Source organism: Lichenostomus cassidix, chromosome 3 (genome assembly GCF_008360975.1).
Source record: "Lichenostomus cassidix isolate B80296 chromosome 3, HeHo_3.0, whole genome shotgun sequence".
Taxonomy (NCBI): Eukaryota; Metazoa; Chordata; class Aves; order Passeriformes; family Meliphagidae; genus Lichenostomus; species Lichenostomus cassidix.
The window spans coordinates 111,867,663-111,892,636 of record NC_139483.1 but is presented as its reverse complement, the minus strand read 5'-3'; the positions used below and the strand labels follow the sequence as shown (position 1 = coordinate 111,892,636).

General features: G+C 49.0%; 1 protein-coding gene across 4 annotated transcripts; it reads right to left on the bottom strand.

Annotated features, from left to right (window-relative positions):
- Nucleotides 1-1,860: 1,860 nt before the first annotated feature.
- On the bottom strand, nt 1,861-24,974 carry EPHX2 (epoxide hydrolase 2). Of its 4 annotated transcripts, XM_085057216.1 has the most exons (19): nt 24,815-24,973; nt 23,377-23,461; nt 22,794-22,953; nt 21,236-21,426; nt 19,639-19,761; nt 19,108-19,182; nt 17,477-17,572; nt 17,285-17,363; nt 15,547-15,581; nt 15,431-15,457; nt 14,007-14,092; nt 12,101-12,212; nt 11,932-12,006; nt 8,414-8,459; nt 6,822-6,924; nt 6,650-6,719; nt 3,328-3,408; nt 2,822-2,880; nt 2,173-2,345 (listed from the first exon to the last, which is right to left on the bottom strand). In XM_085057216.1, exons 1-19 carry the CDS (start codon nt 24,913-24,915, stop codon nt 2,261-2,263), a joined length of 1,689 nt encoding a protein of 562 aa, XP_084913342.1. In that variant the 5' UTR covers nt 24,916-24,973; the 3' UTR covers nt 2,173-2,260. The 4 variants fall into 4 exon arrangements, with proteins under 4 accessions (XP_084913340.1, XP_084913341.1, XP_084913339.1 ...); XM_085057214.1 differs by lacking the exon at nt 2,822-2,880 and having other exon boundaries at nt 1,861-2,345; nt 24,815-24,974; XM_085057215.1 differs by lacking the exons at nt 2,822-2,880; nt 22,794-22,953; nt 23,377-23,461; nt 24,815-24,973 and adding an exon at nt 21,938-22,222 and having other exon boundaries at nt 1,861-2,345; nt 21,236-21,903.

The following is a 24,974-nucleotide window of genomic DNA, read 5'->3' as shown; positions in this document are numbered from 1 at the left end:
ACCTCCCCACCTTCCCAATCCCCAAGTCCCACATTTCCAGATCCCAATCCCACAGTCCAAAGTCCCAATCCCACATTCCCAGACCCCCTTCCCACATTCCCAATCCCACATTTTCCAAAATCATAATCCCTCATTCCCAATCCCAATCCCAAATCCCACATTCCCACATCCCAATCTCAAATCCCAATCCAGCATTCCCAACTCCCAATCCTGATCCCAATTCCCAATCCCACATTCCCAATTCCCAATCCCACATTTTCCCACATTCCCAATCCCTCATTCCCACCTTCCCAATCCCTTTATCCAATCCCAATTCCCAATTCCCACTGGAATTCCTGACCCAATTCCCAATTCCCAATTCCCAACAATTCCCAATTCCCATTTCCCAATTCTCGATGGAATTCCTGTTCAAATTCCCAATTCCCAAGGGAATTCCTGTCCCAATTCCCATTTCCCAGTTCCCAATGGAATTCCTGTCCAAATTCCCAGTTCCCAATTCCCAACAATTCCCATTTCCCAACAATTCCCATTTCCCAACAATTCCCAATTCCCAATTCCCAATGGAATTCCCAATTCCCAACAATTCCCAATTTCCATTTCCCAATTCCCAATGGAATTCCTGTCCCAAATTCCCAATTCCCAACTCCCAACAATTCCCATTTCCCAATGGAATTCCCATTCCCAATTCCCAATTCCCAACTCCCAACAATTCCTAATTCCCATTTCCCAATTTTCGATGGAATTCCATTCCCAATTCCCAATTCCCAATTCCCAATTCCCAGTTCCCAACAATTCCCAATTCCCACTGGAATTCCATTCCCAATTCCCAATTCCCAACTCCCAACAATTCCCAATTCCCATTTCCCAATTCTCGATGCAATTCCTGTCCCAAATTCCCAATTCCCAACTCCCAACAATTCCCATTTCCCAATTTTCGATGGAATTCCTGTCCAAATTCCCAGTTCCCAATTCCCAACAATTCCCAATGGAATTCCTGTCCCAGTTCCCAACAATTCCCAATTTCCACTTCCCAATTCCTGAGGGAATTCCTGTCCCAATTCCCAATTCCCAGTTCCCAATTCCCAATTCCCAATTCCCAATTCTCAATTCCCACTGGAATTCCATTCCCAATTCACAATTCCCAGTTCCCAGTTCCCAACAATTCCCAATTCCCATTTCCCAATTCCCAATGGAATTCCTGTCCAAATTCCCAACTCCCAACTCCCAACTATTCCCAATTCCCAACTCCCAACAATTTCCAATTCCCAATTCCCACTGGAATTCCTGTCCAAATTCCCAACTCCCAATTCCCAGTTCCCAATGGAATTCCCAATTCCCAATTCCCAACAATTCCCAATTCCCAATTCCCATCCCGCTTTTCCCAGCACGATTCCCTTGGCAATGCTGCTCCTGGATTTTCCCTTCCAGCTCCAACCCCAATCCCAAAGTCTCCTCCCCCTTTCCCCAAAAATTCCCAAAAAGCTGGAGAGAAACACCAAATCCATGGAAAACTCTGGAAATGCGGGAATTTAAACCCCCGGAGTTGCGGCTTTTCCCAAAAAAATCCACCCGGCTCCGATTTTCCGGGATGAATCCGGCGGGAAAAACTGGGAATGGGAATTCCAGATGGAAAAACCGCCAAATTCCGCAGGAAAAACCGGAATTTTGGGAAGGGGAAATGGGAGATTCTGGATCCATTCTCCAGCCCGGGGGTGGGAAAAGGGTTGGGAATTCTTTGGGAATTTTTTGGGGAATTTTTTGGGAATTTTTTTGGGAATTTTTTGGGAATTTTTTGGGAATTCTTCGGGAAAAGGCGCAGGGGAGAAGGGTGAAGGATTCCATGGAAAAGGGAAGCGCCGGGAAAATTCCGGAATTTATTTTTCCGTGGTTTCGGAACAGAATTAATTCTTATTTATCGATTATTGATTATTGATCAATTATTGATTATCAATTATTGATGATCAACCATTGATTATCAACTATCGATTAACCCACTCCAACTTCCACATCCCAGAGTTCTCCAGGAAAACCTCTGGAATTGGAACCCATGACCCCAAATCCCAAAAAATTCCCACAAAAAAATAACCTCCAGGAGCTTCTTTTTCCCGGGAATTTTTCCCGCCGATTCCCATCCCAAAAAAAATTCCCATTCCGAGGCAGGAAATGGAATTCCAAAGGGGAAAAATTCCACAAATCCCATTCCAAAGGCACAAATCCAACAATTCCGGATCTGGGGAAATTCCCGGGAGAAGCTTCCGGATCACAGCTTGGAATTCCTGGGAAAAGGAGGATCCGGAGGAAGCTTTTCCAGCCATTCCAGCAGGATTCGGTTCACCTCGGCTGGTCTGCGGAGAGAGAGAATTCCCGGGAATGTGGGGGTTGGAATTCCCGGGAAATTTCCTGGGGAAATTCCTGGAAAATCCTGATTTTTGGGGGAAGGGATGGAACCCCAATGAGAGAATTCCCGGGAATATGGGAGTCAGAATTCCTGGGAATGTGGGGAATCCTGGTTTTCAGGGAAAGGGATGGAGACATGATGAGAGAATTCCCAGGGATTTGGGAGCTGGAATTCCTGGAAAATCCTGATTTTCAGGGAAAAGGGATGGAGATGGGATTGGAGATGGAATTCCTGGGAATGTGGGGAATCCTGGTTTTCAGGAGAATGGATGGAGATGGAATTGAAGCCGAAATTCCCAGGAATCTGCGACTCAGAATTCCCAGGAATGCAGCAAATCCCGATTTCCTGGGAAAAACATGGAAGCCGAAATCCCCGGGAATTCCGGGCAAATCCCGTTTTTCCGGGAATTCCGGGAATTCCCACCTCTCCATCTGCGTCCAGTGCCCACAGTCCTGGATGTGCTCCCTGTGCAGCCGCGGGACCTGGGGAAGGAGAGCATGGAAGAGGAGATGGATTGGGATGGGAGAATTCCCGGGGAATTCCCAGATTTCCCTTCATTCCCAGGGAATTCCCAGTTTTTCCCTTCATTCCCAGGGAATTCCCAGCTTTTCCCTTCATTCCCAGATTTTTCCCACTTTCCCAGGGAATTCCCAACTTTTTCCTTCATTCCTTCAATTCTTGTGGGACCAGAAATTCCCAGATTTTTCCCACTTTCCCAGGGAATTCCCACCTTTTCCTTTCATTCCCCCCTATTCCAACATTTTTCCAAAATCCCCGCATTTCCCCCAATTCCCAGATTTCCCCAAATCCCCAGATTTTCTCCAAATCCCCATATTTTCCCCGAATTCCCATCTTTCCAAGATTTTCCCGGAATTCCCGGCATTCCCGAATTCCCAGATTTTCCCGGCATTCCCGCATTCCCGGCTGACCCAGGTCTCCATGCCCTTGCTGAGGTTGGGGTGCAGCACGGGATCCTTGCCGGCTGTCAGCAGCAGCGCCGGGATCCGGATCTGCCGGGAGAGCCGCGGGATGGAGATCCCAACGGGAATTTGGGGATCCCAGCAGGAATTTGGGGATCCAAAGGGAATTTGGGGGATTCGGAGGGGATCTGGGGACACAAATGGGATTTGGAGAGAAATTTGGGATATCCAGAGGGAAATTGGGGGATCCCAAAGGGATTTGGAGAGAAATTTGGGGAATCCTAAGGGGATTTGGGGGATCTAGATGGAAATTGGGGGATCCCAATGGGAATTTGGGAGATCCAGAGGTGATTTGGAGAGATATTTGGGGTATCCAGAGGGGATTTGGGGGATCTGGAGGGAATTTGGGGGATCCCAAAGGGATCTGGGGATCCTGAGGGGATTTGGGGGATCCAGAAGGAATTTAGGATATCCAGAGGGAATTTGGGGGATCCCAACGGGAATTTGGGGGATTCGGAGGGGATTTGGGAGATCCCAAAGGGATTTGGGGGATCCCAAAGGGATTTGGGGGATCCCAAAGGGATTTGGGGGATCCAGATGGAATTTGGGGGTTCCCAAAGGGATTTGGGGATCCTGAGGGGATTTGGAGAGAAATTTGGGGGATCCTGAGAGGATTTGGGAGATCCTGAGGGGAATTTGGGGGATCCAGAGGGAAACTGGGATATCCAGAGGGAATTTGGGGGATCCAGAGGGGATTTGGAGAGAAATTTGGGGGATCCTAAAGGGATTCGGGGGATCCTGAGGGGAATTGGAGTATCCAAAGGGAATTTGGGGGATTCAGAGGGGATTTGGGGACACAAATGTGATTTGGAGAGAAATTTGGGATATCCAGAGGGAATTTGGGGGATCCTGAGGGGATTTGGGGGATCCAGATGGAAATTGGAGGATCCAAATGGGATTCGGGAGCTCCTGAGGGAATTTGGGAGATCCCAAAGGGATTTGGGGATGCCAATGGGATTTGGAGAGAAATTTGGGGAATCCTGAGGGGATTTAGGGGATCCAGATGGAAACTGGGGGATCCAGAGCGAATTTGGGGGATCCCAAAGGGATTCGGGAGATCCTGAGGGAATTTGGGGGATCCAGATGGAAATTGGGATTTCCAGAGGGGATTTGGGGGATCCAGATGGAAATTGGGGGATTCGGAGGGGATTTGGGGGATCCAGAAGGAAATTGGGGGGATCCCAAAGGGATTTGGGGATCCTGAGGGGATTTGGAGAGAAATTTGGGGGATCCTGAGGGAATTTGGGAGATCCTGAGGGGAATTTGGGGGATCCAGACGGAAATTGGGATATCCAGAGGGAATTTGGGGGATCCAGAGGGGATTTGGAGAGAAATTTGGGGTATCCAGAGGGAATTTGGGGGATCTGGAGGGGATTTGGGGGATCCAAAGGGAATTTGGGGGATCCAAATGGGATTCGGGAGCTCCTGAGGGAATTTGGGGGATCCCAAAGGGATTTGGGGATGCCAATGGGATTTGGAGAGAAATTTGGGGAATCCTGAGAGGATTTCGGGGATCCAGACGGAAATTGGGGTATCCAGAGGGGATTTGGGAGATCCCAATGGGATTTGGAGAGAAATTTGGGGAATCCTGAGGGGATTTAGGGGATCCAGATGGAAACTGGGGTATCCAGAGGGGATTTGGGGGATCCAAAGGGAATTTGGGGGATTTGGAGGGGATTTGGGAGATCCCAAAGGGATTTGGGGGATCCAGAAGGTATTTAGGATATCCAGAGTGGATCCAGAGGGGATTTGGGGGATCCAGATGGAAATTGGGGGATCCGGGGGGAATTTGGGAGATCCAGAGGGGGAAAATGGGATTTGGGGGATCCGGAAGAGATCCAGAGGGAACAAATGGGATTTGGGTGATCCAGAGGGGATCCAATGGGAATTTGGGGGATCCAAAGGGAATTTAGGAGATCCAGAGAAAACTGGGATGATCCAGAGGAGATCCAGAGGGGGGAAATGGGATTTGGATAATCCAGAGGGAATCCAGAGGGGATTTGGGGGATCTGGAGGGGGAAAATGGGATTTGAGGGATCCAGAGGACATCCAGAGGGAACAGATGGGATTTGGGGGATCCAGAGGGGATCCAGAGGGAATCTGAACAATCCACTGGGAATTTGGAGGATCTTGAGGTAGTTTGGGGAATCCAAAGGGAATTTGGGGAATCCAGAGGGGATCCCTAGGAGATTTGGGAGATCCAGAAGGAATTTAGGGTATCCAGATGGAATTTGGAGGATCCAAAGGGGGAAAACGGGATTTGGATAATCCAGAGGGGATCCAGAGGGGATTTTGGGGGATCCAGAGAGGAATTCAGGGAATCCAGAGGGGATTTGGGGGATCCAGAGGGGATTTGGGGGATCCAGAAGGAATTTAGGATATCCAGAGTGGATCCAGAAGGGATGTGGGAGATCCAGAGGGGAAAAATTGGGATTTGGATGATCCACAGGGATTTTGGGTGATCCAGAGGGAAATTTGGGGATCCAGAGGGGGAAAATGAGATTTGGGGGATCCAGAGGAGATCTGGAGGGAATTTAGGGGATCCAGAGGGGATTTAGGGTATCCAGAGGGGATTTGGGGGAATCTAGAGGGAAAACAAGTGATCCAGAGGGAATGTGAACAATCCACTGGGAATTTGGGGGATCCTGAGGGAATTTGGGGTATCCAGAGGGAAATTTGGGGATCCAGAGGGGGAAAATGGGATTTGGGGGATCCAGAGGAGATCCTGAGGGAATTTAGGGAATCCAGAGGGAATTTAGGGGATCCAGAGGGGAATTTCAGGAATCCAGAGGGGAATTTTGGGAATCCAGAAGGGAATTTGGGGATCCAAAGGGGGAAAATGGGATTTGGATAATCCAGAGGGAATCCAGAGGGGATTTTGGGGGATCCAGAGGGGATTTTGGGGGATCCAGAGGGAATTTAGGGGATCCAGAGGGGAATTTCATGAATCCAGAGGGGAATTTCGGGAATCCATAGGGGAATTTCGGGAATCCATAGGGAAACTTCAGGAATCCAGAAGGAATTTTGGGGATCCAGAGGGGAATTTCGGGGATCCAGAGGGGAATTTCGGGGATCCAGAGGGGATTTTGGGGGATCCAGAGGGGAATTTCGGGAATCCAGAGGGGAATTTTGGGAATCCAGAAGGAAACTGGGGAATCCAAAGGGAATCCATAGGGACAACCAGCAATCCCAAAGGAACAGAGCTCCCCAAATCCCCAAAATCCCGATCCCAAAATCCCGGGAATGTGGCTCAGGCTCCCGGAATTCCCACCTTCCTCTCCCTGGCGCTCAGAGCCCATCTCCAGTTGCTCCTCAAGTTCCGGTACCAGTTCAGAGGACCCCTGGGAAGGCAGGAATTCCGGGAATTCCCGGGATTATCCCAGAAATCCCCCTCGGAGCGGGAACGGGGTGGGATTTGGGGTTTTTTTTTTCCTGGATCCCACCTGAATCCGGCTCTGCGGAAGCTCTGGATGTAGTGTTGCAGCTCCGGGAGGGGAAGGATGCTGCTCTCCGGGGGGTTTTCCGGGAATCCCACCAGGAGACCCCCTGCAGGGAGAGTTTGGGATTTCCCGCGGGGAATTCCGCCCCAAATCGGGATTTGCCCCCAAATCCGTCGGGATCGTCCCCCAAGATCCCAAAATCCCACATCCCAAAATAGTCCTTCATGCCTCAGCATCGCCCAAATCCTACAGAATCCCCCAAATCCCTCAGGAGGTCCCAAATCCCAAAGGATTCCCCAGATCTCTCAGAAATCCCCCATTCCCCAAATCCCACAGGACCCCAAATCCCACAGGATTCCCCAAATCCCACAGGATCACCCCATTCCCAGATCCTACAGGATCTCCAAATCCCATAGGATTTCCCCATTCCTAAATCCCACATGATCCCCCAAATCCCATAGGAGTTCCCCATTCCCAAAATCCCACAGGATCCCCAAATCCCACAGGATCCCACATTCTCCAGTATCCCCCAAATCCTACCAAATCTCCAAATCCCACAGGATCCCCCAAATCCCATAGGATCTCCCCATTCCCTAAATCCCATAGGATTTCCCCACTCCCAAATCACACAGGATTCCCAAATCCCATCGGGGATTCCCAAATCCCACTGGATCCCCAAATCCCATAGGATTTCCCCATCCCCAAATCCCAAAGGATCCCCAAATCCCATAGGATTCCCCATTCTCCAGCATCCCCCAAATCCCACCAAATCCCCAAATCCCACAGGATCCCTTCCCACCCCCAATTCCTACTGGATCCCAAATCCCCCAAATCACACAGGATTCCCAAATCCCATAGGATTTCCCCATCCCCAAATCCCACAGGATCCCCCAATCCCACAGGATTCCCCATTCTCCAGTATCCCCCAAATCCCACCAAATCCCCAAATCCCACAGGATCCCCAAATCCCATAGGATCTCCCCATCCCCTAAATCCCAGAGGATTCTCCCCATTCCCAAATCCCAAACAATTCCCCCATTCTCCAGCATCCCCAATTCCCCAAATTCCATAGAATTCCCCATTCCACAGAATCCCCAAATCCCACAGGGTCCCCCAATTCCCAAATCCCACAAGATGACCCCATTCCCAGATCCTACAGGATCTCCAAATCCCATAGGATTTCCCCATTCCCAAATCCCACAGGATCCCCAAATCCTATAGGATTCCCAAATCCCACAGGATTCCCCATTGTCCAGTATCCCCCAAATCCCACCAAATCCCCAAATCCCACAGGATCCCTTCCCACCCCAAATCCCAAAGGATCCCCTATCTCTAAATCCCACAGGATCCCCAAATCCCACAGGATCTCCCCATTCCCTAAATCCTATAGGAGTTCCCCATTCTCCAAATCCCACAGGATTCCCAAATCCCAAAGGTTTCTCTCATTCCCAAATCCCATAGGATTTCCCCATCCCCAAATCCCATAGGATTTCCCCATTCCCAAATCCCAAAGGATTTCCCCATTCCCAAATCCCATAGGATTTCCCCAAATCCCAAATCCCAGCGTTTTTCCCCATTCCTGCAGCATTCCCGACCTCTCTCCCTGACCCCATGGAAGTTGGGGCTGCCGGGAAGTCGATCCTGCGGGGAGAGAGAACGAGGGGAAGGATGGATCCGGAGGGATCCCGGAATTCCCGGGAATTTGGGATCCAACCCTTCCTGGGAATTGGGAATTGCTGCATCCCAAGGGATTGGGGAACGCTGGAGAACAGAGATGGGAATTGATTGGGATTTATTGATGGGAATTGATGGGAATTGTTGGGAATTGCTGAGAATTGTTGATGGGAATTAATGGGAATTTATCTTGGGAATTGATGGGAATTTTTGATGGGAATTATTGATGGGAATTGCTGGGAATTGCTGGGAATTACTGGGAATTGCTGGGAATTGATGGGAATTGCTGGGAATTGATGGGAATTGAATTGATGGGAATTGTTGATGGGAATTAATGGGAATTAATGGGAATTTATCTTGGGAATTGATGGGAATTTTTGATGGGAATTATTGATGGGAATTGCTGGGAATTGCTGGGAATTGCTGGGAATTGCTGGGAATTGATGGGAATTGCTGGGAATTGATGGGAATTGAATTGATGGGAATTGTTGATGGGAATTAATGGGAATTAATGGGAATTTATCTTGGGAATTGATGGGAATTTTTGATGGGAATTATTGATGGGAATTGCTGGGAATTGCTGGGAATTGCTGGGAATTGCTGGGAATTGATGGGAATTGCTGGGAATTGATGGGAATTGAATTGATGGGAATTGTTGATGGGAATTAATGGGAATTAATGGGAATTTATCTTGGGAATTGATGGGAATTTTTGATGGGAATTATTGATGGGAATTGCTGGGAATTGCTGGGAATTACTGGGAATTGATGGGAATTGATGGGAATTGCTGGGAATTGATGGGAATTGATGGGAATTGATGGGAATTGATGGGAATTGATGGGAATTGATGGGAATTGATGGGAATTGATGGGAATTACTGGGAATTGATGGGAACTGATGAGAATTGATGGGAATTGCTGCATCCCAAGGGATTGGGGAACCAGGAATGAAACCCGGGATAACAGATCTGGGAATTCCCAGGAATTGCTGCATCCCAAGGGATTTGGGATCCCAGGAGAACAGAGCCAAAGGCAGGAATCCCAGGAAAAGGCAGGAAAAGATGGAATCCGGGATAGCCCAGGAGTGAGGGTCTCCATGGGAGGCTCCAAAACCACTCTGGAATTTTTGATTCTTTTGGGATTCCATTATCCCATCATCCCATCATCCCATCCCACTATTCCATTATCCCATTTTCCCATTATCCCATTTTCCCATTATCTCATCCCATCATCCCATCCCATTTATAATCCCAATCCCAATCCCACTCAATCCCATTATCCCATCCCATCCCATTCCCATTCCATTATCCCACTATCTGATTTTCCCATTATCCCATTATCCCATCCCATCCCATTTACAATCCCAACCCCATCCCATCATCCCATTATCCCACTATCCCATTACATCATTATCCCCTTATCCCATTATCCCATCCCATCCTATTTTCCCATCCCATTTTCCCATCCCATTATCCCATCCCATCCCATTTACAATCCCAATCCCAATCCTAATCTCATTATCCCATTATCCCATTTACAATCTCAATCCCATTCCAATTCCATCCCAGTATCCCATCCCATCATCCCATTATCCCATTTTCCCATCCAATCCCATTTACAATCCCAATCCCACTCCATCCCATTATCCCATTTTCCCATCCCATCCCATTATCCCATCCCATTTACAATCCCAATCCCATTATCCCACCACATCCCATTGTCCCAGTGTCCCAGTATCCCACAATCCCATTCCATTATCCCATTATCCCATTTACAATCCCAATCCCATCCCATTATCCCACCATCCCATCATCCCATTATACCAATCCCATCCCATTTTCCCATTTGCCCATCCCATCTCATCCCATTTACAATCCCAATCCCAATCCCATTCCATCCCATCCCACTATCCCATCCCATTATCTCATCATCCCATTATCCCATCCCATCATCCCATTATCCTGTTTTCCCATTATCCCATCCCATTTACAATCCCAATCCCAATCCAAATCCAAATCCCACTCAGTCCCATTATCCCATCCCATTTACAATCCCAATCCCATCCCATTATCCCATCCCATTATCCCATTATCCTATTATCCCACTTTCCCATTATCCCACCACATCCCATTTTCCCATTTTCCCATTATCCCATTATCCCATCCCATCCCATTTACAATCCCAATCACATTCCCATCCCATCATCCCATCCCAATATCCCATTATCCCATTATCCCATTATTCCATTATCCCATTATCCCATTATCCCATTATCCCATCCCATATACAATCCCAATCCCATTCCCATCCCATCATCCCATCCCAATATCCCATTATCCTATTATGCCATTATCCCACTTTCCCATTTTCCCATTTTCCCATTTACAATCCAAATCCCATTATCCCATTATCCTGTTATCCCATTTTCCCATTATCCCATCCCATCCCATTTACAATCCCAATCCCGATCCCACTCAATCCCATTATCCCACTATCCCATTATCCCATTATCCCATTATCCCATTATCCCATTTTCCCATCCCATCCCATTATCCTATCCCATTTACAATCCCAATCCCATTATACCACCACATCCCATTATCCCATTATCCCATCATCCCATCATCCCATCCCATCCCACTATCCCATCCCATTATCCCATTATCCCATGCCATGTACAATCCCAATCCCATTATCCCATTATCCCACCACATCCCATCATCCCATCATCCCATAATCGCATTATCCCATCATCCCATTATCCCATCCCATCATCCCATCCCAATATCCCACCCCATTATCCCATTATCCCATCCCATTTATCCAAATCCCAATCCTGTCCCATCCCATTATCCCACTATCCCACAATCCCAATATCCCATCCCACTATCCCATTATCCCATTTACAATCCCAATCCCACCCCACCCCATCATCCCATTATCCCATTATCCCCCAATCCCATTATCCCATTATCCCATTATCCCATTCCATCCCATTATCCCATCCACATCCCATTTACAATCCCATTATGCCAATCCCAATCCCACTCCCACTCCATCCCATTATCCCATCCCATCCCATCCCATCCCTGTATCCCATTATCCCATCCCATTTACAATCCCAACCCCATCCCATTATCCCATTATCCCATTATCCCATTATCCCATTATCCCATTATCCCATTATCCCATTATCCCATTATCCCATTATCCCATTCCATCCCATTCCATCCCATTATCCCATTATCTCATTTACAATCCAAATCCCATTATCCCATTTTCCCACAATCCCATTATCCCATTATCCCACTATCCCATTTTCCCACTTTCCCATTCCACCCCACTATCCCATTATCCCATCCCATTTACAATCCCAATCCCCATCCTGATCCCAATCCCACAATCCCAAAACCCCCCAACCCCACACCCCGCCGGCTCACCTCCCTCCGCGCGGATCGGATCAGGATCCTCAGCGTTCTCCCCACATCCTTCTCCAGCTCCGCCTCCGCCACTCCCTACGGAAAACCGGGAATCACCCCGAAACATCCAGAATCCCAAAAAACTCCGGGATCCCACAAAAAATCCGGGAAAAACCCCGGGAATTCTGACCGGCTGCTGGAAGTAGAGCTGGTAGTGGAAGGCGGGATGAGATTCCAACTTGTCCACGATGTCCGCGCTGGGATCGGCAGGGCGGTACGGCGTGTTCAGAGAGGCCACCGCTCTGGGAACGCCGGGAGATCATGGCAATTCCCAAAATATTCCAAAAATACTCCCAAAATATTCCAGAGATATTCACCAGGATATTCCAGGATATTTCCAAGATATTCCCAGAATATTCCCAAGATATTCGCCAAGATATTCTGGGATATTTCCGAGATATTCACAAGATATTCCTGGATATTCTCAAGGTATTCCAGGAATATCCCAAGATATTCCGGGATATTCCAGGATATTTCCAGGCTATTTCCAGGATATTCCCAAGATATTCCCAAAATATTCCCAGAATATTCCCAAAATATTCCAGGATATTCCCAGGATATTCCCAGGATATTCCCGAGATATTCCCAAAATATTCCAGGAAATTCACAAAATATTCCCAAGAAATTCCCAATATATTCCCGAGAAATTCCCAAAATATTCCCAAGATATTCCCAAAACATTCCCAGGACATTCCCAGGATATTCCCAGGACATTTCCATTTCTCAGGATATTCCTGTGATATTCCAGGATATTCCAGGTTATTCCCAAAATATTTCCAAAATATTCCCAACATATTCCCAGGATATTCCAGAATATTCCCAAGATATTCCCAAAATATTCTCAGGATAGTCCCAATACAGTCTCAAAATATTCCCAAATTATTCCCAGAATATTCCCATCATATTCCAGGATATTCCCGAGATATTCCATCATATTCCTGAGATATTCCCAAAATATTCCCAAAATATTTCAGGATATCCCCAGGATATTCCCAGGATATTCCCAGGATATTCCCAAAATATTCCCAAAATATTCCCATGATGTTCCAGGATATTCCCAGGATATTCCCAAGATATTCCCAAGATATTCCCAAGAAATTCCCAATATATTCCCAAAATATTCCTGGATATTCCCATGAAATTCCCAACATATTCCCGTGAAATTCCCAAAATATTCCCAGGATATTCCAGGATATTCACGACATATTCCCAAAATATTCCAGGATATTCCCAAGACATTTCCAGGATATTCCCAAAACATTCCCAAAATATTCCCAGGATATTCCCAAGATATTCCAGAATATTCCCAAGATATTCCCATGATATTCCCAAAATATTCCCAAAATATTCCCAAGATATTCCCAAAATATTCCCAAAATATTCCCAAAATATTCCCAAGATATTCCAGGATATTCCCAAAATATTCCCAAGATATTCCAGAATATTCCCATGATATTCCCATGATATTCCCATGATATTCCCAAAATATTCCCAAGATATTCCCAAGATATTCCAGGATATTCCCATCATATTCCAGGATATTCCAAGATATTCCCAAGATATTCCAGGATATTCCCAAAATATTCCCAGGATAATCTGGGATATTCCAGGATATTCCCAGGATATTCCTGAGATATCCCAAGATATTCCCAAGATATTTCCAGGATATTCCCAAATTATTCTCAAGATATTCCCAGGATATTCCCAGCATATTCCAGGATATTCCCGAGATACTCCCAAAACATTCCCAAAATATTCCCAGGATATTCCCAAAATATTCCCAGGAAATTCCAGGATATTCCCAAGATATTCCCATGATATTCATGGGATATTTCCATGATATTCCCAAAATATTCTCAGGATAGTCCCAATATATTCCCAAAATATTTCCAAGTTATTCTCAAAACATTCCGGGATATTCCAGGATATTTCCAGGACATTCCCAGGACATTCCTGAGACATTCTCAGGATATTCCCAAAATATTCCAGGATATTCCAGAACATTCCAGACCATTCCAGACCATTCCCAGCCCCACCTGAGGCGCTCAGGGTAGAACAAAGCCATATTCCAAGCCACAGCTCCTCCCCAGTCGTGACCAACCAGCACAACCTGCGGAATTCCCTACGGAAAAGAAAAACTTTTCCAGCTTTTCCGCCTTTTTTCCCTCATTTCCCATTTTTTTCCGGGTTTTTTTCCCCCGATTTCCCTATTTTTTGGGGTTTTTTTGCCTCCTTCCCCCCCTTTTTTCCCTCATTTTCCTCCTTTTTTCCTGTTTTTTTACCCTAATTTCCCTATTTTTGGGGTTTTTTTTCCTCCTTTTCCCCTCTCATTTTCCCCTTTTTCTCCCTTTTATTCCCTCAGTTTTCCTCTGTTTTTTCCCATTTTTTCCTCCTTTTCTCCCTCCTTTATTCCCTCATTTCCCCCCTTTTTCCAGTTTTTTTTCCCTAATTTCTCTCTTTTTTGCTTTTTTCTCCTTTTTCCCAATTTTCCCTTTTTTCCCATTTCCCCCTCTTTTCTCCCTCCTTTTTTCCCTCATTTCATCCCATTTTTAATATTTTTTTCATCTTTTTTCCTCCTTTTCCCTCCTTTTTGCTGTTTTTTTCCTAATTTCCCTCTTTTTTCTGGGGTTTTTTCCTCCTTTTTTTCTTCTTTCCCCTTTTTTTTCTTTTTCTTCTCCTTTTTTCCCAATTTCCCCACATTTTTCTGGTTTTCCCTTTTTTTTCTTTCTAATTTCCCCCTTTTTTTTGTTTTTTCCTCATTTTTCTCCTTTTCCCCTCATTTCCCCTGTTTTTATGCTGTTTTCCCCTAATTTCCTTCTTATTTTCCTGTTTTTTCCTCCTTTTCCCCTCCTTTTTTCCCCTCATTTTCTCCCCATTTTAAATGTTTTTTCCTCCTATTTCTCCCTCCTTTCCCCCATTTTTTCTGGGTTTTTTCCTCCTTTTCCCCCCTTTTTTCCCTGTTTTTATTCCCCTAATTTCCCTCTTTTTTCCTGGTTTTTTCTTCCTTTTTTCCCATTTCCCCCCTTTTTTTCCAGTTTTTATTCCCCCCAATTTCCCTCTTTTTTCCTGTTTTTTCCTCCTTTTTTCTCTGCTTTTTTCCTGTGGTTTTTTTTCCTAATTTCCCTCTTTTTTTCTATTTTTTCCCCCATTTTTCCCCCATTTTTCCCCCATTTTCCCCCATTTTCCCCCATTTTTCCCATTTTTCCAGAACCAGAATGAGCTCTAAATCCATCCCGGGTTGGATTCATCCCACAAAAATCCAGGATGGAAATTCCCATCCCTAAAATCCCTCCTGCGGAATTCCCAGGAATTTTGGGAATTCCTGGAATTTTGGGAATTATTCCCAGGAATTTTGGGAATTATTCCCAGGAATGGGATGGAGGAGGAAAAAGGGAATCCAATGGGATAAATCCCAACAATTCCCAAAAAAACCAACCCCAAATCCAGGGAATCTCCTCACCAGTTTATCCAAGAAAGTCACCAAATCCTGGGAAAAGGAAGGGAAATTGGGATCAGATCCCGATTTTTGGGATCCCATTATCCCATCCATCCCATTTCCCAGAAATTCCCACTCACCTTGCAGATCTGCTCCTGGGAATATTCCGGGATATCTGCCGGGAAAACAATTCCATGGGGTTTTTGGGGGTTTTTTTCCCCATGGATCTATTCCCATATTCATCCCAGGAGAGGGAAATCCCAAATCCCCCAAATCCCACAGGATCCCTGAATCCCATAGGATTTCCCCATCCCCAAATCCCATAGGATCTTCAAATCCCATAGGATTTCTCCATTCCCAAATCCCTCAGAATCCCCAAATCCCAAAGGATTTCCCCATTCCCCAATCCCAGAGGATTTCCCCATTCCCAAATCCCACTGGATCCCAAAATCCCATAGAATCCCTAAATCCCATAGGATTCTCCCATTCCCAAATCACACGGGATTCCTAAAATCCCACAGGATTCCTCCATTCCCAAATCCCATAGGATTTCTCTGATCCCCAAATCCCACAGGATTTTCTCATTCCCAAATCCCATTGGATTCCCCCAAATCCCAGAGGATTTCCCCATTCCCAAATCCCTCTGAACCCCTAAATCCCATAGGATTTCCCCATCCCCCAAATCCCACAGGATCCTCAAATTCCATAGGATTTCCCCATTCCCAAACCCCACGGGATCCCAAAATCCCTCAGAATCCCCAAATCCCCAAGGATTTCCTCATCTCCAAATTTCACAGGATCCTCAAATCCCATAGGATTTACCCATCCTCAAATCCCATTGGAATTTCCCATATCCTAAATCCCACAAGATTCCCAAATCCCAAGGGATTTCCTCATTCCTAAATCCCTCAGAATCCCCAAATCCCATAGGATTCTCCCATTCCCAAATCTCATAGAATCCCCAAACCCCACAGAATCTCCAAATCCCACAGGATTCCCAAATCCCATAGGATTCCCCCATTCCCAAATCCCATAGGATTTCCCCATCCCAAATCCCATAGGATTCCCAAAATCCCACAGGATTCCTCCATTCCCAAATCCCATAGGATTTCCCCATCCCCAAATCCCACAGGATCCCCAAATCCCATAGGATTTCCTCATCCCCAAATCCCACTGGATCCCCAAATCCCACAGGATTTCTCCATTCCCAAATCCCACAGGATTCCCCCAAATCCCATAGGATTCCTCAATTACCAAATGCCATAGGATTTTCCCAGATCCCAAATCCCATAGGATTTCCCCAGATCCCATTGGATTTCTCCCATTCCCAAATCTCATAGAATTCCCAAGTCCCACAGGATCCCCAAATCCCAAGAGATCCCCCCATTCCGAAATCCCATAGCATTCCTCCATTCCCCAATCCCATAGGATTCCCCCATCCCAAATCCCATAGGATTCCCCCATTGCCAAATCCCACTGAATTCCTCCATTCCCAAATCCCACACAATCCCCCATTCCCAAATCCCACAGGATTCCCCCATTCCCAAATCCCATAGGATTTCCCCATTCCCAAATCCCACAGAATCCCCAAACCCCACAGGATCCCAAAATCCCAGGGGATTTCCCCATTCCCAAATCCCACAGATTCCCAAATCCCATAGGATTCTCCCATTCCCAAATCCCACAGGATCCTCAAATCCCACTGAATTCCTCCATTCCCAAATCCCACTGAATTCCTCCATTCCCCAATCCCATAGGATTTCCCCATTCCCAAATCCCACCGGATCCCCCATCCAGCAATGGCAGAAGATTCCCACAATCCTCTCCTCCCCAGGATTGGTTATCCCAACCCACCCCACCCCGGAATTCCCGGCTCACCGGGCGGCGCCGTGGATTCCCCGTATCCCTTCATCTCCAGCGCCATCACCCGGAATCCGGCGTCGGCCAGCGCCGGGATCTGGGACGGAGGGACGGGATGGCACCTTCCAGAGGATCCCGAGATTCCCGGGAATCCCACCCCGGCGTCCCGGGCGGCGCCGCCATCCCGAATTCCCGGCGTTTTCCCGTCACCTGGAAGCGCCAGGAGAGCCAGGATTCCGGGAATCCGTGGCACAGCAGGACGGCGGGGCCTTGGCCGAGCTCCACGAAGTGCAGCTGGACTCCCGGCTGGAAAAACGGGAATTCCGCTCGGATCCGGAGGGGGAAAGGGAATCTCCAGGAGCTGGAATTCCAGAGCTCAGCGCCCATTCCAGGATGGAATTCCAGAGCCCATTCCAGCCTGGAATTCCAGAGCCCAGCAACCATTCCGGGATGGAATTCCAGAGCCCAGCAACCATTCCAGGATGGAATTCCGGAGCCCAGCAACTGGAATTCCAGAGCCCACAACCCACTTCCAGCCTGGAATTCCAGAGCCTAGAACTCCACCCATTCCAGCCTGGAATTCCAGAGCTCAGCAACCATTCCGGGATGGAATTCCAGAACCCAGCACCTGGAATTCTGGTGCCCATCACCCTCTCCAGGTCAATATTCCAAAGCTTTCTACTCCCTCCAGCCTGGAATTCCAGAGCCGAGCGCCCATTCCGGGCTGGAATTCTGGAGCCCAGCACCCATTCCAGGATGGAATTCCAGAGCTCAGCAACCATTCCAGCCCGGAATTCCAGAGCCCAGCAGCCATTCCAGGATGGAATTCCAGAGCTCAGCAACCATTCCAGCCCGGAATTCCAGAGCCCAGCAGCCATTCCAGGATGGAATTCCAGAGCTCAGCAGCCATTCCAGGATGGAATTCCAGAGCTCAGCAACCATTCCAGCCCGGAATTCCAGAGCCCAGCAGCCATTCCAGGATGGAATTCCAGAGCCCAGCAGCCATTCCAGGATGGAATTCCAGAGCCCAGCAGCCATTCCGGGAGGGAATTCCAGAGCTCAGCAACCATTCCGGGATGGAATTCCAGAGCTCAGCAACCATTCCAGCCCGGAATTCCAGAGCCCAGCAGCCATTCCAGGATGGAGTTCCAGAGCCCAGCAACCATTCCAGGATGGAATTCCAGAGCTCAGCAACCATTCCAGGATGGAATTCCAGAGCCCAGTGCCCATTCCAGGATGGAATTCCAGAGCTCAGCAACCATTCCAGGATGGAATTCCAGAGCTCAGCAACCATTCCAGGATGGAATTCCAGAGCCCAGCAACCATTCCAGGATGGAATTCCAGAGCCCAGAAACCATTCCGGGATGGAATTCCAGAGCCCACTACCTGCTCCAACCCAGTATTCCAGAGCTAACCACCCTCTCTGGGTCAATATTCCAAAGCTTTCCACTCCCTCCAGCCTGGAATTCCAGAGCTCACCATCCACTCCAACCCAGAATTCCAGAGCCTGGAACTCCACCCACTTCCAGCCTGGAGTTCCTGGAATTCCACCACCCTCTCCAACCCAGAATTCCAGAGCTCACCACCCTCTCCAGGTCAATATTCCAAAGCTTTCTGCTCCCTCCAGCCTGGAATTCCAGAGCCCACAACTCCAGCCATTCCAGCCTGGAATTCCAGAGCTCACCACTCCCTCCATCCCGGAATTCCGGAGCCCCTGGAATTCCCGGAGAATTCCCAAAGCACGGAGCACCTCCCCATCCCTCTCCCAGCTCCTCTCCCGGCCCATCCCAGCCGGGGATCCCCGACATTCCTGATCCCACGTTCCCGAGGCGATTCCGTACGCGGATGGAGACGTATCCGTGCGCGAGCTGGGACGGATCACACGGCGTCGGCAGCGGCTCCTCCGGCCTCAGGAGCTGCGGGATGAGGAGCGTGGAATCAACTCCCGGAATTCCATGGGAATTCCATGGGATATCCCATCCGGATGGTGCCAAGCTGGGAGTTGGATCCAATCCCTTCCAGGGAATCCAAGGAATTTGGGGGAATCTTCCTTCCCCGCTCCCTCTTCTAAAAGTAATCAGCTCCACCCCTTTTCCGGGATGGGATTGAACATGGAATTCCCAAATCTGGGAATGCCGAGGTGACTACAGATTCCCGGGATTCCAAGATCTCCCGGACATTCCGGGCATTTGGGATCATCCCGGAGTTCTTGGGATTCCCAGCTCTCCGGGAATCACGGAATTCCACACCGCTTTGGATCAGGATGGACCTCCAAGCCCTCAATCCCAACCCTTCGGAATGCGACAAACCCCGCTGGAATCTCCCGGAATTCCCACCATTCCCAGCATTCTGGAATTCCGGGAATTCCACACCTGCACTCCGGAGAGCTCCTGCAGCTCCCTCAGGGCGGAGTCGGAATCCCGGACCAGGATGGTCGCCATTCCCATCTCCCGCGCCGGCTTCAGGTTCTCCCCGAGGTCATCCAGGAGGATCGCCTGGAAAAAAAACCGGGAACAGCCCAGGGCTGCATCTGATGGATGGAGGAACCCGAAATTCCCGGGATTTTTGGGATTGTGGAACCTCCTGTGGATCCACATCCCCGGGAACAGCCCAGGGCTGCATCCGACGGCTGGAGGAACCCGAAATTCCCAGGATTTTTGGGATTGTGGAACCTCCTGTGGCTTTCCAATCCCAGGAATATCCAAGGGTTCAACGAAGGATTTGTGGGATTGGAAAAATCCTAAACTCCCTGTTTTTTTGGGATTGTGGAATCTCCAGGGGCTCCACGTCTCTGGGAACATCCAAGGATTTGTGGGATGGAGAAATCCGAAATTCCCAGGATTTTTGGGATTGTGGAACCTCCTGTGGCTTCCAATCCCAGGAAAATCCAAGGATTCAGCCAAGGATTTGTATGATTGGAAGAACTCTCCATTCCCTATTTTTTTTGGGATGTGGTGAAACCTTCTGAGGCTCCAAATCCTGGGAACATCCAAGGATTTGTGGGGCTGGGAAAATCCCCCATTCCCTGGATTTTTGGGATTGTGGAACCTCCTGCAGCTCCACATCCCTAAGAGCATCCAAGGATTCGTGGGATGGAAAAATCCTCCATTCCCTGTTTTTTTGGGATTGTGGCATCTCCACATCCCCAAGGGTTCAACCAGGGATTTGTGGGATTGGAAAAACCTTCCATTCCCCGGATTTTTGGGGTTGTGGCAATTCCTGTGGCTTCACATCCCTGGGAACATCCAAGGATTTGTGGGATGGAAAATTCTCTCATTCCCTGGATTTCTGGGATTGTGGCATCTCCTGTGGCTTCCCAATCCCAGGAATATCCAAGGGTTCAACCAAGGATTTGTGGGATTGGAAAAACCTTCCATGCCCTGGATTTTTGGGATTGTGGCACCTCCTGTGGCTTCACATCCCTGGGAACATCCAAGGATTTGTGGGATGGAGAAATCTGAAATTCCCAGGATTTTTGGGATTGTGGAACCTCCTGTGGCTTCCCAATCCCAGGAATATCCAAAGATTCAATCCAGAATTTCTGGGATGGAAAAATCCCTCATTTCCTGGGGTTTTTTTGGGATGTGGCACCTCCTGCAGCTTCCCAATCCCGGGAATATCCAAAGATTCAATCAAGGATTTCTGGGATGGAAAAATCCCCCATTCCCTGGTTTTTTTTGGAATGTGGCACCTCCTGTGGCTTCACATCCCTGGGAACATCCAAGGATTTGTGGGATGGAAAATTCTCCCATTCCCTGGATTTTTGGGATTGTGGCATCTCCTGTGGCTTCACAATCCCAGGAATATCCAAGGGTTCAACCAAGGATTTGTGGGATTGGAAAAATCCCCCATTCCCTGTTTTTTTGGGATTGTGACACCTCCACATCCCCGGGAACATCCTGGGAACATCCAAGGATTTGTGGGATGGAAAAATCCCCCATTCCCTGTTTTTTTTTTGGGATTTGGCACCTCCTGCGGCTTGGCCTGCAGCGCTTGCAGGGCGTAGGAGTAAATCCCGGGATCCGGTTTCCTCATCCCGAGCCGGCAGGATTCCAGCACCAGGTCGAAGTGGCGCCGGAGCTTCTGCAGGAGCGCGGCCGTCAGGAACCTCCCGTCGCTGTCGTCCACCCAGTTGTTGGTCAGGATGCAGGTCTTGAATCCTGGGGAAAATGTTGGGATTTTTCCTTGGAAAATCCCGGGAAAAATGTCGGGATTCCCATTGCAGGGTGTTGGATTCGCCCTCCTCTCCTCCACCATCTGTGGTGTTGAGATGTTCTCATCCCGAAATTCCTGGTTTTGAGGATTTCTCTGGGATCCCAGGAGGAGGTCAAGGGATGGAGTTTGGACTTCCAGGGGTGACATTCCCGGTGGGATTGAGCTGGAGGTTGGGAATGTGGAGATGTTGAGGGTGGAGCTGGTGGGATGGACCGGGAAGGACCTCGTGGTGAGATTGATCCAGATCCTGGTGGGAATGACCAGGACCTTAGGGTGGGAACGACCAGGATCTCCTGGTGGGAATGACCAGGAGCTCGTGGTGGGAATGACCAGGATCTCCTGGTGGGAATGACCAGGAGCTCGTGGTGGGAATGACCAGGATCTCCTGGTGGGAATGACCAGGACCTCAGGGTGGGAATGACCTCCTGGTGGGAATGACCTCCTGGTGGGAATGACCAGGACCTCAGGGTGGGAATGACCAGGATCTCCTGGTGGGAATGACAAGGATTGCATGGTGGGATTGATCCAGATCCTATAGTGGGAATGACCAGGATTCCATGGTGGGAGTGACCAGGATCTCCTGGTGGGTATGACCAGGACCTCATGGTGTGACCAACCAGGACCTTGAGGTGTGACCAACCAGGACCTCATGATGGCACCTCCCTGGGGCCAGTCCTGTTCCCTATCCTGTCCTTCCCACCATTCCATTCCCACCATTCTCATCATTCCAGACCCACCATCCCACCATTCCAGACCCACCATTCCCAGAATTCCATTCCCACCATTCCAGACCCCCTATTCCACCATTCCAGACCCACCATTCCCAGAACTCCAGACCCACCTTTCCCATCATTCCAGACCCACCATTCCCACCATTCCCGGAATTCCATACCCACCATTCCCACCATTCCAGACCCACCATTCTGGGAATTCCAGACCCCCCATCCCACCATTCCAGACCCCCACCATTCCCAGAATTCCAGACCCACCATCCCAGAATTCCAGACCCACCATTCCATTCCCACCATCCTGGAATTCCAGACCCACCATTCCCAGAATTCCATATCCCCCATTCCCACCATTCCCATCATTCCAGACCCACCGTTCCCAGAATTCCAGAGCCACCATTCTAGCATTCCAGACCCACCATTCCCAGAATTTCAAACTGACCATCCCAGAATTCCAGACCCACCATTCCAGACCTACCATTCCCACCATTCCAGATCCTCCATTCCCACCGTTCCATTCCCACCATTCCAGACCCACCATTCCTGATATTCCATTCCCCCCATTCCCACCATCCCATTCCCACCGTTCCGCCGCAGGATCCCGGCTGCCCTCAGCATCCGTCCGTCCATCCTGCCCTGGGCCTGCAGCTCCTGGAAGGGCCGAGCCGCGGAGAACCCGCCGGGAATGGCGATTCCCAAGGAAGCGGCCTGGAGCCGGCAGCCCTTCTCCATCTCCGAGACCAGCTGGAAAAACCACGGAATCCGGGAATTATCCCGGCTGGAAAAACCTCGGGAAGCCACCGAGGCCGTCGCGGATCCGCGTCCCCAAGCGCCACATCCACGAGGATTTGGATCCCTCTGGGAATGGTGACTTCCTCCCAATGTCCAGGCAGAGACTTTTCCAGGAATTGTTCCCAAAATTCTCCTTGGGATGGGAGATTGTCCTTCCCTCTCCTCGGGATATTTATGGAAAAGCTTTTCATTGTCCTCGTGGCAGAGCTGATTAAATTCCCAGCGGGATTTATCCCTCTGATCTTCTCCCCGGATAACCTCGCCGCGTCCTTGGATTATTCCCAGGAAAACGGAGCCTGAGCCTCCTCCCCCATCCCGAGGGAAGCTCCAGGAATTTTTTTTGGGGTTTTGATTCCCAAAAAAAAAAACCCTCACCTGGCTCAAGGTGATCTGTCCCCTCATGGCTTTGGAATAAGGGCTCTCGGATCCGCCGGAAAACATCGCGTCCCGCAGGAAATTCCTGCCGGGAAAAGCAGGAGAGGACCCAAACTCGGATTTTTTTGGGGGAATTTGGGATACAGAGCTCCATCCCCCATCCGTCATTCCCGAGGAGATTTATTCCCGCCGGGAATCCTGCCAGGAATGAGCGGGAGAAGGCGATGACCGAGGGAATTTTGGGAATCGTAACTCAGGGAAAACGACCATTCCTGTCACCCAGCGGCTCCCGGGATCGATGGGAACAAATCCCTGGAGCAATAAATCCCCAAAAATCCGAAATAAAATTGGCTCTTTCCGCTCCCATCGCTTCTTTAATCACGGAAAAAACCGCCGGGTGTCCTCATTTTTTTTGGAATTTATTATCCCGAGGTTTGTTGGTTAAGATTTTATTTCCTCCCTAACTCCCTGCGGGTTTTCCAAGCTGCGGATTCCAGCAGGGAAAACCTGCTGGGGAACTTTTGGGATCACCAAATCCCGATGTTATTGGGACAGAGGGTTCAGCGGGGATCCGGTGTTTCGGGATTTTCCGGTTCTATTCCTGGCAGGGATGGGCTTGATGATTAATTGGTTGGGTTAATTATTAATTAATCAGCTGCCTCTGCCAACATTCCCGATGGAATTCTGGGCTCCTTGTGGGATTCAAGCACTGCTGTCCTCCCTTTTCCCAGGATTCCCTTCACCACCCCATAGCCAAAATTATCATTTCCCAAATACTAATTCCCAAAATTTTGGGAATTTTCCCCTCCAAACTCCACATCCTATATCCTTCCCAGGATCCTTCACCACTCCATAGCCAAAATTATCATTTCCCAAACAGTAATTCCCAAATAGCAATTCCCAAACAGTAATTCCCAAATAGTAATTCCCGAACAGTAATTAATTCCCAAACAGTAATTCCCAAAATTTTGGGAATTTTCCCCTCCAAACCCCGCATCCTACATCCTTCCCAGGATCCTTCACCACCCCATAGCCAAAATTATCATTTCCCAAATAGTAATTCTCAAACAGTAATTCCCAAATAGTAATTCCCAAACAGTAATTAATTCCCAAATAGTAATTCCTAAAATTTTGTGAATTTTTCCCTCCGCACCCCCACCCCATCCCGCATCCTATATCCACTCAGCAATCCCAAATTCCCAGATTTTTCCCCTAAAATTCCTGACCCCCCCACCCCCAAAACCCCAAATTCGCGGTGGAGCCGCAAACCCGGCGCGGGCGGCGCCGCCAACCACAAAATCAACTGTTTGTGTTTGCGTGTCTCGGACAGAGCGGGCGCTCAGCGCTGCGCGGGCGGGCGCGTTCCGCCATTCCGAGCCGGGCCGGGCCGAGCCGCGCCCAGCCGTGCCGAGCCGTGCCGGGCCGAGCCGTGCCCTACCTGGGCAAAGCCCATTCGCGCTCGCAGGAGCTCATGAAGTGCTGCAGGCCCGGCCCGAGCAGCACGCCGCCAAGGTCGAAGAGCACGGCGCGCCGAGCCATGGCCGCCGCCGGAGCCGGGACTCGAACCCGCGGCCTCGCCCTTGGGCTGCGCTCAAGTC